Here is a 19,730-nt window from a genome sequence, read left to right as displayed (position 1 = left end):
GGGAGATACATTCCTTAATTTATAATAATTTCTATCATTTTGTAACAGCAAATTTTAATAACACAAAAAATCCGTATTTTCATGCCAGTACCGAAGTACTGGCTACTGGGCTGGTGATACCCTCGGGGACTAATAGTCCACCAGCAGAGGCATCGACCCAGTGATAGTAATAAAATTAACGGTATCAATTTTCTTGCACCAGATGCGCATTTCGACAATACATGTCTCTTCAGTGATGCTCGTGGCCAAAATATTTGAAATCCAAAGCTTATATAAAAGATGAAGAGCTATAATCCAAAAGGTCCAAAAAGTATAGCCAAAACCGTGAAAGGAATCAGAGCTTTGCATGAGGGAGATACATTCCTTAATTTATAATAATTTCTATCATTTTGTAACAGCAAATTTTAATAACACAAAAAATCCGTATTTTCATGCCAGTACCGAAGTACTGGCTACTGGGCTGGTGATATTGACATTGGCATTAAAACAAACAAAAAATGTATGACAAAAAAATGTTTTATCAAACCAAACTTTTTATAACAAAATGAAGTGTTTTTTGTACAAAAAAATGCTTTTTGAACTTTTACTGTAGTCGAACTTTACAATGTCAGACATTTCAAAATTAATCTTTAGTTGATTGTTCACATCATGGCTGATCGTTATACGCCAAATAATAAGTACTTTGTGCGCAGTCTCCATTCAAACGGATAACAGCCTCTTAACGTCTTCTGATTCCTGCCTGATAACTATTTACACCACTGGGTCGATGCCACTGCTGGTGGACGTTTCGTCCCCGAGGGTATCATCAGCCCAGAAGTCAACATTTCGGTGTTGACATGAATATCAATAATGTGGTCATTTTTATAAATTTCCTGTTTACAAAACTGAATTTTTCGAAAAACTAAGGATTTTTTATCCCAGGCATAGATTACCTTAGCCGTATTTTTTGGAATGCCGTATTTTTTGGAATTTCAACTTTTTGGAATTTTGGATCCTCAATGCTCTTCAACTTTGTATTTGTTTGGCTTTATAAATATTTTGATATGAGTGTCACAGATGAGTCTTATGTAGACGAAACGCGCGTCTGGCGTTCTAAATTATAATCCTGGTACCTTTGATAACTATTAACCCCATATTTCTCCCAGTATGTGATTTTTCTCATGCCATGCATATTCTCTTTGTCGTCATTTTCCTTGTAACTATGATTTGTGTCCATGATGAATCTAAAAATAAAAATCATTATCAATTATTAATGAAACAATAAAATGATTTTCAAAGAGCTGTGAATTCGAACATTCCTGTTAATGCCGGAAACGTTGTTTACTTAAGCTGTGTTCTTATCGAGAACAACTTGATGTGGTGACAGTGTCCTTAACGCGTACAATATATTACATTTAATGTTACATGTAGTATACTCATATTTGATTATCTTCCGTCGATAATCACCGTACATTTCATTAGGCGTAATTATCTTTAAACCTTTATATTCAGTCAGATGTATAAAAAAACAAAATGTTGTATGATTGTCAATAAATATTTTTTTCAGCGTTTTGTAGTATAGGGGAAAATACTGTCTTAAATGTTTCTATAATATTTTGTATGGGTTAATGATGTATGATTCGATAGGTCACAGGCCCGTAGCCAGGAATTTCAAAAGGGGGGTTCGTTTGACTCAAAAACTCGACTTTAACAGTCACAATTCGAACAGAACATTGACTTTAACAGTGCTTATTTGTTTTCAAGGGGGGGGTTCGTCCGAACCCCCCGAACCCCCCCTGGCTACGGGTATGGGTCAGGTGACCTAATGTTTTGTTAGGTTAATTTGTTTTTCGCGGGTTCGTGAACAATTGTTTAGGTGGTCATTCTAGCCGTAGACATCGTACAGTTAAAATTTCGGAGCCGGTGCAGCTAGATTCTTTGATTAAACAACGTGTGCAAGAAGCTGTTTCAACCGCACATAATGATATTGTACATCACATAGACAGGATTATCAAAAGCAGTTTTGACTTTTTCCAAAAGTCGACGAACGAAAATCAACGACAATTGTCAGAAACACAACTTGCCAAGATTGAAGAGATGAATTTGGACAATTACGTGTTTAAGAGAAAGGGGAATGAAGAACAATTTAAAGTAAATTCCAAAGTTGCCAACACGATGAAGGAAGCTAGATTTTTTCTGAGGGAAGACCCGGAGCAAACCCAACAGACACAAAAGGCAGCACAAAGTATCAGTGAAGGTTTGGATATATTACGTCATAGACAAAAATTAGTTAAATTGGCAGACCAATTTGAGAGTGGCTGGAAAACAGTGACAGAATATGAAACTCATAATCTGGCCGACGACTCTGAAGATGAAAAACGAATCATCAGACCCGAAAACAAAGCTGCACGTAAAATCAAGAACGAGAAACAAAGTAAACAGCATAGATCAACCCCTTACAGTACCTCTCAATTGTAGAGATTTAATTCCAACGCACCTAGAAATATTGTTCCAGTTCAACGTCCAGGGAAATTTTATGAGTGTGGTATTCCCGGACACTGGAGGGTCGACCCTCAAGCTGGTGCTTTTGGTGCAACAATGCAAAGAAACAAGATTGACCAGATAAGTAAAAACTGTAGAAAACTGTGATAGTTTTGACAAAAGCACAATTGCAAAAGATACGCATTCACAATTCGTCAAGCTTGATAACACATTTAAAAGTACAGTTACAAAGGTGAACTCTAACGATTCACCGGTAAACAGGTTACGCAACGCGTACACTTATTGGCAAAGTATTAATGCAAACGACTATATTCTAAGTATTATTAGAGATGGTTACATAATTCCGTTTTATACAGAACCTGAAAGCTGTAGTTTAAGGAACAATAAGACAGCATTTGATAATGCAGAGTTTGTTGGATCCGAGATCACTAAGTTAATTAGTCGGGGTTGTATATCTCAAGTACCCGAGTTACCTAAAGTAGTCAATCCTCTCACAGTTGCGAAGAATAAAGAAAAAATCAAACTTGTCTTGACTGCAGGCATATAAACCCCACTTACACAAATTTAGGTTCAAATATGAAGATGCTGTTGAAGCTAGTCATATGTTCAAAAAGGGGGACTATCTTTTTACATACGATCTTCGATCGGCATGATATCATATTGAATTATTCGAAGATCACAAAACGTACTTAGGTTTCAGTTGGTTTCATGAACATGAAAAAGTAACAAAATACTACGTTTTTAACGTATTACCTTTTGGTGTTAGTACAGCAGGATACATATTTACTAAGATTGTTAGATGCATTGTAAAATATTTCAACTCTAAGCACTGGTGTCCGAATACTTCAGGTATTAATGCTTTCGATCAAGATTGGAAAAGCGAAATTAATTGGATTGTACCACCACATCACTTGTTTCAAGATGTATTCAAAAAATGAAACAAGAAAAATCTATCGGTACACTAATTGTTACACACTTGAGGTCAGCTCCTTTTTGGCCAATTTTAAACGTTGGTATTGAAGGTTCGCAAAAATTTGCGAGTTTTGTAGGAGACAGCAGATTGTTGTCATCAAGTGTAGTCATGAGAGGAAGAGGAAAGAACGGATTATTTGGAAAGACAGACACAAATTTCACTTTGTTGGCACTTAAAATTAGATTTTAGATATTTATTATAATATTGTATTTGTTTGTTAGGGATCGGGTTCAAATGTACCATTCAGAAAGAGATTTCACAGTGTGGAGCGATTTCAGAAAATTTCACTCAACTTGGCGGGAAAAAGGAGGAATTTTTGTTACATTCACATAGCAGCAACACCAATAGTAAATATTTTTATTCTTTTTAACGTTGGGAACAGTTTATATCTAAAAAAAAAGGAGGAAAATCTATATCCCGCTTCTCCAATTCACGTTGCGTTATACTTTACTCATTTACTGGATAAAGGCTCGTCTAAATGTGTAGGGCAATCTGCCGTTTACGGGATCAAGTGAGCGCATAACATTCAAGGAATTCAAGATCTTTAATAAGCAAAGTTACAAAGTTTAACCGATGTATCTGTCCATAATTCAAAATATATTTGCTCAGTGCTCGGAGCACAAAAATTACGCTCGAAACATGAAATCCAGCATTTTGATTGGTTGATTTTGGAATATGTCTAAAAACCATATTCAGTAATTCACACACCTCATTCATTCGGACATTTTTCTCCAAAATTGACTTGATAAATTTGAAAATCGAAGGCATAAATAAAAAAATGACAGTAGGTCAATTTGCAGAAATAGTTTAACAGTATGTACAGGATAAATTAAAACATAAACGAAGAACATAAATATGACAAATGCAGTCATCATGCGCTGCTGTATTACTTGAACCTTTCGATCTATTTTTCCTGTATAATTACGCATTAATTGACTATTTTCCTGATAACATAATTTTGCCATTCTAAGCACTCTAAATGTATTTGTAAGACATCGAAAAGTAATTGTTTTAATTGAAACAGTTGAGTCCTACTCTTATAAAACACAAATTATATTTTTAAGAATAAAAAGGAACAAACGTTTGTTTTTAAAACTCAAACTTGTGTTCATTGTTCCCTCTTTAAAATGCAAACACAACTTTTTCGACCTTCTTCTTTTCTATCGTAACATTTAAAAAATAAATTGAAGAAAACAGAAATGCCTCTTCCCTAGTAATTAGAAAAGAAAAAAATAATTTAAAATTTATTGTAAACAGATATAGAGTTTGAGAGGTCTAGAAATACAGGCAACGTTTTATTTATTCATTGTAAACATTTCACAATTATTGCAATTGTATCGTAATACTTTACAATGTTGTAAATGATGTCAGAACACGAGTCTTTGTGTAGTGACACTCAGTTATAAGTCCGTAACTCGAAAACATTATTAAATGGAGAACGTCACATTTAAATTTTGTTAAATTGCGTTCATGGATCAGGTGTTACGAACTTCATAAGTATTATAGACAAGACCGAAATTATAGAATGATTGAGTTAATTGTTTTGCACTACAACTGAAATAAGGTTATATCCGAAAAGTTACAAATGAAAAAAGGTTATTTCCGAAAGGTTATAAATGAAATAAGATTATATCCGAAAGGTTACAAATGAAATAAGATTCTATCCAAAACATGCAAAAGGTTACAAAGGAAATAAGGTTATATCCGAAAGGTTACAAAGGAAATAAGGTTATATCCGAAAGGTTACAAATGAAATAAGGTTATATCCGAAAGGTTACAAATTGAATAAGGTTATATCCGAAAGGTTACAAATGAAATAAGATTATATCCGAAATGTTACAAAGGAAATAAGGTTATATCCGAAAGATTACAAAGAAAATAAGATTATATCCGAAAGGTTACAAAGAAAATAAGATTATATCCGAAAGGTTACAAATGAAATTGTAAATAAAATATGTTTTTTATTTCTGATATCATTTACTGCAACGAGATAAACTGTGACTTTCTTTTATTGGAGAAACATTTACAGTCGTAAATTCTGCTCACATTTACAATACTTTGTGTAACTGTTCAGCCTTCGAAAACCCCTTCTTTGTCAATAACCTTTAAAAGGCCTTGCACATAAAATGTATAGTCAATCAAACGGAAAAAGAAATGCATTGGAACCCTGAATACTAGTTTGTTGATTACTACCTCTATATCACAAGAAACATTTAACATAGCAACATGTGATGCTATTAACAACTAGTGCTTAAGCCTAAATATAACAGCCGTGTGTAGAGCAGGATCTGCTTACCCTTCCGGAGCACCTAGTTTTTGATGGGGTTTGTGTTGCTTATTCTTCAGCTTTCTATGTTGTGGCATATGTACTATTGTTTTTCTGTTAGTCTTATTCGTTTTTTCAGCCATGGCGTTGTCAGTTTATTTTCGATTTATGAGTGTGTCTGTCCCTCTCGTATATTTCGTTCCTCATATAAAGTAGTCGTTTAAGGAAGTTGAAGAAACCAGAAAAAAACTTCCTGGTTAACGAATTTTAAAGCACTTTTTGGGATGATATCTCTTATTGTTTTCATCAAAACAAAGATAGTAAAATCCTGATTATCAGTGTTTAACACTTATATCAATGAACTAAACGGATTGTAATGCACTTGTTCAGATGATATCTTTCATAGTTTTTATTAAAACAAAGAGATGATGAACTAAAGATAACCAGACTGAGTATAAAACACTTAAGTTATAGCAATTGAATTTAACGGAAATCAACATACATTTATGAATCATCTTTCAACACCCACTTCTTCTTATTAATATACATATTTTTTTTCAATAATCGCATGTATCAAGAAACTATTAAATGAATCATATCAGTTACACGTATAGTTATTTTTAATGACACCACCCTCGTTAAACTATCTCTGGTTAAAATTGAGAATGGAAATGGGGAATGTGCCAAAGAGACAACAACCCGACCAGATAAAAAACAACAGCAGAAGGTCACCAACAGGTCTTTGCTATTTAAGAAAATAAAATGGTCGATCATGTATACATGCACTTGACATGTAAATATAAACAAGAACAAAGAGGTATCCAAATGTATATCGTGATTATACTTATATGTTGTATAATTAATACACAAAGTTAAACACACAAACTAAGTGAATACAAACCATTCAGGAAATTGTTCCGCCTTCATTCTGTTTTTTGAAATTACATTATTTATATATATAATTTTTTGCAGCATAAAAACGTACATACACAGATGTATCAGGTTTCTTCGACATTGTAGCAAAATATTATTTGTATCTCGATACAATGTGAATTAAAAAAGACTAACACCCCTTACATAGTCAAGTTCGATAACATAAGCGTATTAATTGTGGCCTTAAAGTTCATAGTATTTTTTAGGAATGCATTTGCATTGCAGCGATACAACTTTGATTTAAATGTTTAAAAGTCTTGACTTCCTTTTTTCTGCTGAACTACATATACAATCATCACATTGCAAAGCGTCTTCATAATAATGAAAAGCTGCGTCATTGTCACCGGCTATCTCACAACATACTCCAAATAGTGTTAATGTATTAGAAAATACATTGGTTGTCACATATTGTAATGAACCTAAATAACGTAAAGCCTGTTGTTTGTTGAAAGTATCACCAATATGCCAAATACGTTACAACAGACAGTCCTTTATATCAGCTATATCCTAAGCTGTGCAAGTTACTGCTAGAAAGCAGAAGTGACAATACTATTAAATCTTATTTTTACGCATTTAGACGTTGGGAACAGTATAAAACTAAGCTAGGTTTGCTGCTTGGCCAGCCTAACCTATTCATATTGCACTTTATTTCATTCATTTGCTTGATCAAGGTTCGACTTTTCCCCCTATTGACAATGTTTAGTACGGGATTAAATGGGCACACGAGGTCAATGGTTTGGCCGATCCTACAGAAAACTCATTTGTTTCATCCATACAGGAAGCTGCAAAACATACGGCTTACAAAACTGTTACTAAAAAAGAACCGGTTACTACTGATATGTTGATACAACATTGTGAAAAATATTCAGATTCAGAAGATATGTTGATTGTGAGGGATTTAACTATGACTTTATTAGGGTTTGCAGGTCTTCTAAGATGTAATGAATTACACTCTTTACTTTTTAGCAATGTTAAAGTTAAAGATGATTTTCTAGTTTCGTATTGAAACAAAAGCAAGACTGACCAGTATAGGCAAGGAAATGAAATGTTCATTTCCAAAGGTTTTTCAGTGACTTGTCCTTTTAATATGTATTTGGAATATGTTGAAATATGACTAGACTTAAATCAGTCTCTGGTAATTTAAATTTAGGTTTACATTCTCGTCGTTCTGGTGTGGCAACCGCAGCCTAAAATCATGTTGCTAACGATAGTAGATGTTTGAAAAGACACGGGAGATGGAAAACTGAGAAAAGTAAAGATAGTAGTGCTGTGGACTCCAGTAAAAAGATTTTTAAAATGTCACAAACACTGGGACTGTAACGTTACTTTTTTCCTGATACCCCGTTCTTTGTGTTTTTCTATCGAGCATTACGGGCTGTCGGCAAACTAAGATTGTGTTTGCGTTGTTTATATTTGCCACGAGTATGTAGTTTAAATACTTGTGTTTTCCCGCTTTTCATTTAGTATAGGGAAAATATTGTATTGACGGGTACGGGTCGTATGAATATATAATAGGGTCACACATAGTAACCAATGGGTAAACTTTTTCTAGTAGTAAAGCATCGGGTCACTTTCTAGCTGTCGTACAACGAGTGAACACTCAATTTGCCAATACACACATGTTTAAGGTGTAGGTCAGAGCACCTTGCCCTGGAGACGGGTTTGCGCACTTAGCATTCACTGACACATGTTTCTAGAGAATTTTGGTCGATTATATCGTTTTATCTCTAGTTGTTCCTGCCCGGCCCTGACTGTCGATGCAGGGGTGCATTTAGCCGGAAGTTTGGTTTTGGTGTATTTGGGATAATACGTACATAGGAAACAATGATGTTTGAATATGCATTGTAATTGTAATAATGATGATGATAATATTTGTAAATATTTATAATACAAGTTGGCGTCCACCGAACATGACGGGCTGTCGGCAAACTAAGATTATGCTTGCGTTGTTTGTATTTGCCACAAGTATGTAGTTAATACGTATGATTATTCTTAATTTAGGCACGGTATTTATAAATGTATGGACAACCGTTTAGTGTTATGATTTGCGATTAATTTGATTGAAAATTCATTATGATACATATAATTTAGCTGTTATTTTAATGTTTTAGTAGTCATGCGTTAGCTTAGGTTTTCGTTTTTGTTTTTTGTAGCGTTTTACCAACATCACATCACACTGATGTAAAACGTAGATGCTGTCATTGTTTTCGGAATAAATTATTATACCTTGTTGTGGCTTATGGCTTATGGCCATTGTTATATCATAGTTCGTTTCTGTGTGTGTAACATTTTTACGTTGTTTCCGTTATGTCGTTTGTTTTCTCCTATTTTTGAGTGTGAATTCACATTACTATAAGACGTGTCACGGTACTTTTCTATCCCAAATTCATGTATTTGGTTTTGATGTTATATTGGTTATTCTCATCGGATGTTGTCTAATGCTGAGTCCGTTGCTGTGTGTGTTACATTTTAATGTTGTGTCGTTGGTCTCCTCTAATATTTAATGCGTTTCCCTCAGTTTTAGTTTGTTACCCCGATTTTGTTTCTTGTCCATAGATTTATGAGTTTTGAACAGCGGTATACTACTGTTGCCTTTATTTACTATGAACTATGGCAGAACTCAACCAAAACCGAGTTAGTAAGACCCCGTTTACAATGACAAAAAAAAACGAACTTAACTGAGATCGATCTTTGGTCTAATATAAACTGGAAAGATCGATCTTCAATCGGACTTAGAAAGTCTACCCCCAGACGTGGTTTTAAAAATCTCGATCTTATTTTAATCGATCTTTCTTTTAGTGTAAACGCTTAGATCGATCGCGATCGATCTTTATTCAGATAAATGTTATATTTAGATTTGAAGAGAATCTGCGAATGTTCGGCCGCAAACACGCACGTTTTTCAAATCGATGGATGGAATAAGAAAATTAAACATAGATTCCGCTGTTTTAAGGATTATCCTCTAAATCGATAAGTTATATTTCTTTGCTGCAAATTCCCATCTTCAAACGCATTTACATTTTTTAAAAAATCTTTTTCAATAACTTGTGATTTATGAACCAAAATAATAATTTATAAATCCATACGAAATCCCAATGAGCCAACTATTGTCTACATCACTTTGCAGTATGTGCGAGAGCAAAACTACCTTTAATATTCTTTTTTTTTTGATTATTTCCTTACAAAATATAAGGTAATAAGGTCAGACGGGTTTTTTATGATGTAGTGTAAACGCACTGGATTAAATAAGATTGATCTCAATCGATCTTGCTTATGCAATGTAAACGCGAACAGATCTTTTTAAGATCGATTCAAATAAAGATCATTTCAATTTCGTACAAGTGTAAACGGGGTGTTCGTTATAAAAGGCCCAGAAAATAAAAATTGAAAAAAAAAAAATCAAAGAAAAAAAAACGTCCTTGAATTATGGATGAACATTTGAACAAAGTCAATATCGCATCAATTAGTACGAGTAATCATTTGAAGAAGCTGAAACAAAAGAGAACTATCCGGGTTAACAAATTGTTAAGTTCTTTTTTCAGATGATATCTTTTAGTGCTTTTGATAAATTAAATTAGAAACGGATATGTACATATGTCACATGCTTAGCGAGTACTACTTTCGATTATTATCACTGTTTCATTTCCGTTGATAAGTTAAAACATATATTTATGTATAGTGGATTGGGAAACAAGTTAATGCAACTTATATTTATCCAACTCCACTTTGCAGGTGTATCCAAATATATCTCGTCATTTATATATATATGTTGTATGGTATGTTAAACAAACATAATAAGTAAATATAAACCATTCATCAAATTCTTTCGCCTTCATGTCGTTTTGCAGAGAGTACATTATTTTATGATTTATTTCCAGCCTGATATGTACAAGTCCCTAATCAAATACATAATTGTACCGACTATAAACCGTTTAGCATATTGTTTCGCCTTCATTCCTTTTTTAAGAGATTACAATATTTATATATCATTTATTTTCAACATACATACGTACATGCACAGATGTATCAGGTTTCTTCGACATCGTTTCAATACATTATTTGTATCTCGATATAATGTGAATTAAAAAAAGACTAACACCCCTTACATAGTCAAGTTCGATAACATAAGCATATTAATTGTGGCCTTAAAGATCATAGTATTGTTTGAGAATACATTTGCATTGCAGCGATACAACTTTGATTTAGATGTTTAAAAGTCTTGACTTCCTTTTTTCTGCTGAACTACATATACAATAATCACATTGCAAAGCGTTTTCATAATAATGAAAAGCGACGTCCTTATAACCGGCTATTTCACAACATACTCCAAATAGTGTAAATGTATTAGATACTACGTTAGTGTTCATAACATGTGGTGAACATAAATGACGCAACGCCTGTTGTCTGTTGAAAGTATCACCAATATGATGATAGCATAGAAATCTAAGACAGTGAGACATTATAATAGGTGGTATTTCAAAGAAAGTGTCTTCTACCTCCAGCTCTAGTTCTTGTGGTATTAAGGATGAGTGCTGTAAGAATATGACATTATCTGCAACAGCGTTTTTCATCTTGGCATTCAGTGTCATTGAAGAATGCACATTACGTCTGTATTTATCTATATCTGCTTCACTGTAGTGGTCTTGACCTAAACACACCATATCGAGTAAATTCATTGATAGAATGTATTCTGTAAGTCTGAGTGTTACATTGTACTGTTCTGTTACATAATAAAACGACGCGTATAACAACCAACCTGTCACAGCATCCCTCTGTAAACCGTCATGTAAATGTCTATGATAACTTGTGTGTATGTTATAATTTGTATTAATTTGTTTTAGTGTCGGTAATAGTTGTGCAGCTTGTTGACTGATGGTAGCATAATGAAACTTACAAACACCGATAGCAAATGAAGACGATTCAGAATTTTGTATAGATTCAATATATTTTAGTAATTTATATGTTTTTGTAAGATTTGACATCATTCCCGGACTATTCATCAACCCATCAGATATTCTGTAAAACAGGAAGTCTAACATTAGTATTGATTGTTCGCTGGTTTCACTGTATGGTGGGTAACAGCTGTTTTTACAAGGATAAGAATGAAATAAATTCTGCATCAATCCACTGATACCACTATACTTTATACTGTTGAGTACACTGAGTAGAGATTTATTGTTATATTGATTGATCTTTCCCAAGAACATGTTGTGTTCAGGTATGAAATAGTTTGGACAGTAACAGTTGTTTACCCATGCTATCAGCTTATTCAGGCAGAGATCAAAACAAATAAACAATTTAGGTAATTGAAATGTGTCAATATCCACTTCTTCTGAGACCCAGAATAAAGCCGTCTTCAAAAAGTAAGAACACAACAAATCTTTAACATCGTCGTTTGTGTTTACGATACGCTTTAATGTTAATTTAAGAAGACCATAACACAAGACTTGAGTAAAATTAAACGAATGTACAAGTTGTTTTTCTGCCACTGAGAAAGATATTCTCCATAATAAATTACAATTTTCCATAATCCTGGGTCCTATAGGTACTAATAAACAACCGTAATTTATTATCCTGTCAATTATTGCATTAGGGGGCCATTGCCGTCGATAACGCAATTTCCATGGCATAGCATGGTATGGCAAATATTTACTTCTTAGGCAGAATGCAATATCTACAGTTTGATTTGTATCTGATAAGCAGGGACCGTGTATAGAAACATTATTCTCCTGGTTTTTTTGCTTTAAATAATTTACAAAGTGGGTAGATGATAAATAGTGACCTGTTTGTGTATTTACAATACATTCATTAGATACAACTTCATTTGCTCTTTTCCTTGCTGCTATCAATCTGAGTCTAGTAAATCCAGGATAATCAGTATCTGTCTCCATAAATACTTCAGTACGTTGTACCGGATGTTTGATATTCCTTTCAATCTGTGTTACGTTTACCACTTCATCGACAATCATTATATCTACGTCACTTCCTGGTAAATCCAATCCTTCTGCTAAACTCCCACTTGATATTTGTGTTATATTGTTTTCATGTGCATTGACTATTTTATCATTTAAGATAAACAGTATTTGTCTTTTACGTATGTCTATTTCAGTACCTATTGTTCTTATAAGGTGGTTAACCAAGTGGTTTTCTATATAATCATTTTCAGTCCAAGACAAATGCTCTATGAAAAAAAAAAAATATTTAAATATACTTCTTCATATCTAAATCGTATAATGACGTTCGTAATACATAGGTATAGCCCCAAGATCCGTTACATAATGACAAAAAAAGTCTTACCACCAATTGCACAAAACAGTATTGTTGGATATATCGCCTTCTGTAGTATCATAGTCCTTTTACTTAAGATGACGAAATATCATTCGGTAGTTTATAGTAAATTTTATTGTTTTCTAAATTTTCGGGTTTTTCAATCGTTTTCTGTTAAGTAATGTCTTTGTACATGTAAATACGAAGAAGTGGCATAAATGCCGATGAGACAACTCTTTCAGACACAATTTGTAAAAGTAAACCCTTATCATGAATATAGGTCAAAAAGCGGTCAGCATCACGGAGGCTTGGTTCATATCGAACAGTAAGCTGTAAAGGGTCCCAGCACATATTAGTGTAAACCATTCACACAAGGAAAACAACAGTCCAAGCAATACACAAAACGAGAAAGGAAAAACAGTTTATGGTGTTGTCAATTTAAAAAAAAGATGTTGTATGATTATAAATGAGACAATTATCCACCAGCGATTGATTGAGGTTGATGTTTTGGAGCTGTTGGTTGCAGTTTGACTCACCATATAAACAGAACCTAAATTACAATAAGCAAGTGTTTAATGGCATTGCCATAGTAAATTTACGCGAAACAATCGATTGCTTAAATAGAGACAAAAAAAAATAAACAAAAAAAAAATATAATGTTATACAAAGACAGAAGACAACGTCTGAATTAAAAGGTCCTGGCTCTGTTTGTCTCTGACTTATGGTTCTAAATTATCACATGTTTTTTTTCATCTTTCAAGATTAGTTTTAGATTTGTTCCAAATCAAAATTTTAGACACAAATCCAATTCTCTATTTTGTGACAGAAATAAAAAAAAAAGTAATTACCTTTATTACAGTCTGTACACTTATCTAAGTATTCCAGATATTCATTTGAAGCTTTGTCGGGATATCTAAGATTCATTATCCAGCTTTCGTGTGTTTTTCTTCTATCTAAACAATCTTTATACATTCGTTCAAACTGTCTGATTGTCAATCCGAAAACGTCATTTGAGATAACGATTCCTCCATCATCAGCCTGGTAAACCAATGGAGTGTATTTGCGCTTTCCACGATAAGGAAAACGTTTAACCCCATATTTCTTCCAGTATGTAAATTTTCTTATTCCATTCATTCGCTTTTTGTCGTCATTTTCCTGGTTACTATGATTCGTGTCCATGATGAATCTAAAAAAAGAAATTATCAAAGTTGAAATCATAAACTAACATTATTTTATAAGAGCAGTGTATTCGAGGTGTGACAGCCCTGTTCGATATTTTTCATCGTGAATTAACCTAACCTTTTTATAAAATGCCCTGTACCAAGTCAGGAAAATGGCCATTGTTACATGACAGTTCGTTTCTCTGTGTGTTACGTTTCGGTGTTTTGTCTCTGTTGTGTCATAGTTTTCTTATATTTGATACGTTTTCACTCAGTTTTAGTTTGTAACCAGGATTTGTTTTTTTTTTCTATCGAATTATAAATTTTGAACAGCGGTATACTACTGTTGCATTTAATTAGACCGTGTTTTCATCGAGCTATATTAAATGTTTTACATGGAGTACAATCAGTTGTTAGTGTCTTCACAGCACTGCATGCCTTGTCAGTTGTAGTTGATCTTAAATTTCGAGGACGAGGAAGCTACTAAATACAATTGTAAAACACTTGTATTAACGGACGTTAACTTAAAGTAACATGAATAATCCTATTACGTATATATAATAATTAAGAGGTTTTCAATGAACTAAAGTTTCCGGGTAGATAAAATGTAAACAAATCAAAAGAGATTTACATTGCAAAAAAAAACACCACAAATATAATAAAAACATGTTCTCAATATGGCGGCAATGTAAATCAGCACTTATAATCAAAACTGAGGGATGTGAATAAAAGAGATGAAATTATAAAGACTGTGGAATTGAAAGATAAACTTTAAGATGGAAAGATGACTACAAGCTTCAATATTTAGAACCTTTTTTGGATAATATAAACAACTAAATATCTACATTAAACTTAACTTAAAAACCTAAGGATTTAATCAATAAAACAGACTCTGTTTTTTATAACTGAAATGCATTTGTGTTGCTGTAAATTTAAGGAATGTCAAAAGTGTGCAAAACTCGACAAAAACGAACGAAGTAATTCAAGGGTTGGATAAACCATGGTTTTACTAAATAAAAGAGTCGATATAAATATTGTTGTTTGATTTCGTTATTTCTTGGTTTTTAACATTAATTTCAGTACTTTTGGCTTTTCATGAGGTTCAGGTTTTATTAACATAGGACGCTGGAGGGCATTGAAAGAACCACCGCACAGCTGAAGGAACCAGCAAAAACCACAGAACTTCCGGAGTCCGAATAGAACCAACGATCGACCGCATTACAATTGACAATCCTAGTCAATTAAGATTAAACTTTTCAGACTTTGTTCCCCTTAACATTGTGGATTGTCGAGAGGATACCAGCCTAAGAATGCGTTATGATGCTAATCCAACAGATGTGGCTGATTTTCCTGGCATTATACTAGTAAGTAAACTGCAGTGGCTGGTTATCTTAACTTTATACACACATAATAAACAGTGTACCAATTGAAAGGGCAAACACGTATGATACCTTTACTGATGATTAGTTTGGATGTAGACTGTATGTGTTTTTATTAAACATTTAAAACAAAAGATTTACCACTGGAGATATACAACGTTATATTCGTATTCATCATTGTTAATTGTTATATTTGAGTTGTGATTGACACTTGAAGTTACACTGAATCATCCATTTTTTATTTATGTAATGACAGTAAGCTTTAACGTGACAAAATAGTCCATGCCCACCACAGTACCTCTATGATTTAACAGTGCAGTAACAGGGAAATTAAAACAAAGAAAAACTTCCTGCTGGAAATTTACAATTCTTGTCCCTACATAAATTTTCATTGGCTTATGATTTCTTAAATATATAGAAGGATACTTATCATAAGTGTTTAAAACTAGTTCAACTGTTCAGTAAGGAAATAAATTGAAATGAAATACGAGTTACAACAATGATTAGTTTTTTTTGCGATGTTTTAAACTTTCATTGTGTTCATAGGATGATGTTATTTTATTCGAGTTGTGCATATACACCGATTAGATACAGTTACGAAACACAGCATACTACTTTTCATTAAATCAATCTAGGGAAAACGCGTCAAGATAAAAAAAAAAAAAAGATTGGACTAAACAGTTTCCTAACAGTTTTCGAAAACATACAAATTTGTAGTATGATAGTAAATGAGATAATTCGGTGACTATATAATGGAATTTGATGCGACTGTCATACAAGTGAGAGGTTTATCTAGCTATAAAACCAGGTTCTGATGCGTTTTGTTATTTGATTTTGCCATGTGATTATGGACTTTCCGAATTGATTTTCCTCTGAGTTCAGTATTTTTGTGATTTTACTTTTCTCCACCTGAGACCACATGACATTGAATGTTAGCAAAATAGGTAACTGTACGGCAAAGATAAGCAACTTCTTCTCTCCGTATAAGCTTCCTTTTTAAGGAACACCAATGATTATCTCCAAGTAAAAGTACTATATACATATTAAAATATATGGTGTATATATTTAAAAAGTTAATATCCAACTGTTAAAACATACAGTACAACTCTTCTATTTACACATAAAATCTGAGTGTCATTTATAAACGTTAAAACACAACTTATACGGAATAAAAACTGTTTGTTGCAGACCGTCAACCATCCATTGCCTCAAGCAACTTTAAGCGTTTTATATACAGTTTATAGCACATCTCCCTAGTTTTGGTGTCTATCGTGTTCATTATCTTGCCGTCTCTTAGTGTTTGTGAGAAATGCCTGGTAATACTTGATTTGGATTGAAAGACACTGTGCCAAACTTCAGCTGTTGTATGTTGAGTTCAAAGTATGTAATTCTTGTATATGATAAGAGTGGACACTCCAGGAGAAAATAAGAAATGTTCAAAGAGTTAATGCTATCATCATCAGACAAATGTCGGTCAACTATGATAACCCGAACAGCTTTTTCTAGAAAAACTATTCGAGAAATCCTATTAAAGTATGGACTGCCTCCGATTCATCTTCTTCAAGAAACTCTTCCCTCAACATTGAAATGGAAATCTCTTATAACGAAGCATCTGAACACATACTGGCAAAATACATTCACGGACGATGCCGAATCTAAATCATCTCTAAAATATATGGAAACTAAACATCTTCTTATTGTCAAAAATAATTCAGTATGGACTATATTTGACAAGACAAAAGCCGAAGTTCGGAAAGCTATTATTAAAGCTAGGATAGTTTCAGGAGCTTTTATACTGAACTCTGATCGAGCAAAATTTAATCAAGCACCTTCTTTGAGGAAAGTAAGTTATGGAGTTGCTTTTTGTGAAGTTCAGCTTCTATTAGCAATCCACCAATTAAAAGATATATTGCAGCTATAGCCGTACGTTGAGGAAGAGTTTGAAAATGTCTTAAATTCTTTCTATGAAAAGATTCCAGCTGTGATATATTAATATACTTTGAGAATGAGAATCCATTATGTGAGAATTGTTTGGCAGATGAGAAGGCTTCTTTTGTGAAGATTGTGAATGAGATTGTTGTTGGAAATTATTCAAATGAGTTCTAGGTTGTCTTGTTTGAGTTTCAGAGTGTGAAACCGGAAATTGTCTAATAGGTGGCCCGTATTTTGGATAGTTGTGCTGTTTAAGGTGTTGTACCCGATCATGCAGTCCACTTGTGTCCATATGGTTAGTTGATGGATGAGCCATATAGACGTTGCTTCGGTGAGGTTCATTTGAATAGTTATAAGCTAGTGGTTGAAATTGATGAACAAATTGATGGTGATTGTAGGCTTGAAAAGATGGGATAGAGTGCAACGGTATGTGGCTAGGTGGAAAATGGCTAGATGTTGAAACTGGATAAAGAAAATGGTTAAACGGTGGTGCACCACAATGCATATTTGGAGTATGTACCGACATTGGGTAGGTTGATCTTGTTTGCATTGCGAGCTGTGTTGTTAGAGCTGTATTGATACACATATTTTGTACCATTTGAGTTTCGAGCATTCTGATTCGTTGATCCATAAGTTCATCTCTAATATTTTGTTGGCAAAACGAATTTTGGTTGTGTTGACTCTCGTTTTGACTATTCACTACATTTTTGAGCTGATTTATTTCGTTTTCTAATGTGAGAATTCTTGTCTTTTGGTTAATAATAATATCTTCTTTTTCATCTTTTGTTTTATAAGCTCTTTTTGTTGTTTTAGGTTTTAAATCAAGAGACTTAATGGAAACACATCTCTTTGAATCATATATGGCGGAATTTAACAAAATTAACGTTGGCACTTTCAGATGTTCTTCCTAGTAACAAAATGTCGTGAAAATAAGGTGGAAAATTTGACAGAGCCTCACATAATAAACAGTAAAAAAAAAGGATACACATTTTAAGTTGATCAATGTTTGTTCCCAGGATTATCCTTGTAAGTAAACCACAGTGACTAATTAGCTAAACGTTGTTAACACATGAAACACAGTGTACCAATTGAAAATAAGCTCTATAATACCCATAAGACCCACTGAATAAATTGGAAGAGCAAATACGTATTATACCATGACCGATGATAAGTTTTGGCGTCTGGCGTACTAAATTAATGTAGACTTTTTATTTTTTAATGAAACATTTTAAAAAACAATATATCCCTGGAGATGATCAATGTGATATATATCTTAATTATTACGTTTGATTGTGGTTGACACGTGAAGTAAGACTAAAGTATCCACATTTAATAATTAATTATATCTTAATTATCACGTTCGATTGTGGTTGACACGTAAAGTAAGACTAAAGTATCCAAATTTTATTACTAATGCAATGCCAGTAGGTGTTGACGTGTTTAAAAAGTAAATGAAGTTTACAAATAAATCTGTTTGTCTCTGCGATACAATTACAATCTACCATTTTCTACGAAGAACATGCATAAATCAAATCAGGAATATGACAACTGTTTTTCATTGATTTAATGTGTTTGAGCTTTTGACCTTGGCATTTAATGAGAAAATTTCTGTTTTGAGGTTTCCCCTGAGTTCAGTAATTTGATTTTTTTGCCCTGGAATAAAATAAATCTTACCTTCCGTTCAATGGAGACACTTTTACAGTTGTAACCCCTGACCACCACAACACTTCTATGATATATCGCTGTAATTGGAGGAAGATGAAAACGACAGAAGAAAAACTTCCTGCTGGAATTTGTCAATACTTGTCGTAGTGAAATTTTCATTTATTCATACTTTAACAAATAGATTGAAAGATAATTGTCATAAGTGTTTAATACTAGTTCAACTGTACAGTAAGGAAATCAAGTAACGTGGCTTCAGACTTACATATGTTAAAATTACTTTTTTTGGTTTTATTTTCCTCGTACTCAAACTGTACATGTCATAGGCTGATTTTAATTATATTTTGCTTTCATTTTTATTGCATGGTATACATCACAAATAAGTTTTTTAGAGAGTTGAACTTATAAACCGGTTTATGCTTTTCATCAGTGAAATAAATGTATTTTTTAAGGAAAACGCACGCCGATACATATAATATTCAATTAAACAGTTGTTACAGTTTTTAGAAAATAAACTAAGGTGGTATGATTGTCAATGAATCAACTCTCCAAGAGTAACTACATGACATAACATTTAAACAACTATAGCATGTTTAGATCATTGTAAGGTCTTCAAGTTAGCTAGTAATGGCCCCGAAAAATAAAAAATAAAATGAAATAAAACTTCCTTGAATTAT

General features: G+C 33.1%; 1 protein-coding gene across 1 annotated transcript; it reads right to left on the bottom strand.

Moving 5' to 3' along the window:
* Positions 1 to 10,723: 10,723 nt before the first annotated feature.
* LOC143054770 (uncharacterized) lies at positions 10,724 to 19,143 on the bottom strand. Its single transcript, XM_076227818.1, has 3 exons — positions 19,066 to 19,143; positions 13,769 to 14,106; positions 10,724 to 12,834 (listed from the first exon to the last, which is right to left on the bottom strand). Exons 2-3 carry the CDS (start codon positions 14,097 to 14,099, stop codon positions 10,856 to 10,858), a joined length of 2,310 nt encoding a protein of 769 aa, XP_076083933.1. The 5' UTR covers positions 14,100 to 14,106; positions 19,066 to 19,143; the 3' UTR covers positions 10,724 to 10,855.
* Between the last annotated feature and the right edge of the window lie 587 nt (positions 19,144 to 19,730).

This window comes from Mytilus galloprovincialis, chromosome 12, assembly GCF_965363235.1.
Source record: "Mytilus galloprovincialis chromosome 12, xbMytGall1.hap1.1, whole genome shotgun sequence".
NCBI classification, from domain to species: domain Eukaryota; kingdom Metazoa; phylum Mollusca; class Bivalvia; order Mytilida; family Mytilidae; genus Mytilus; species Mytilus galloprovincialis.
The sequence above is the reverse complement of the archived record's forward strand: the minus strand, read 5'-3'. Positions and strand labels throughout refer to the sequence as shown.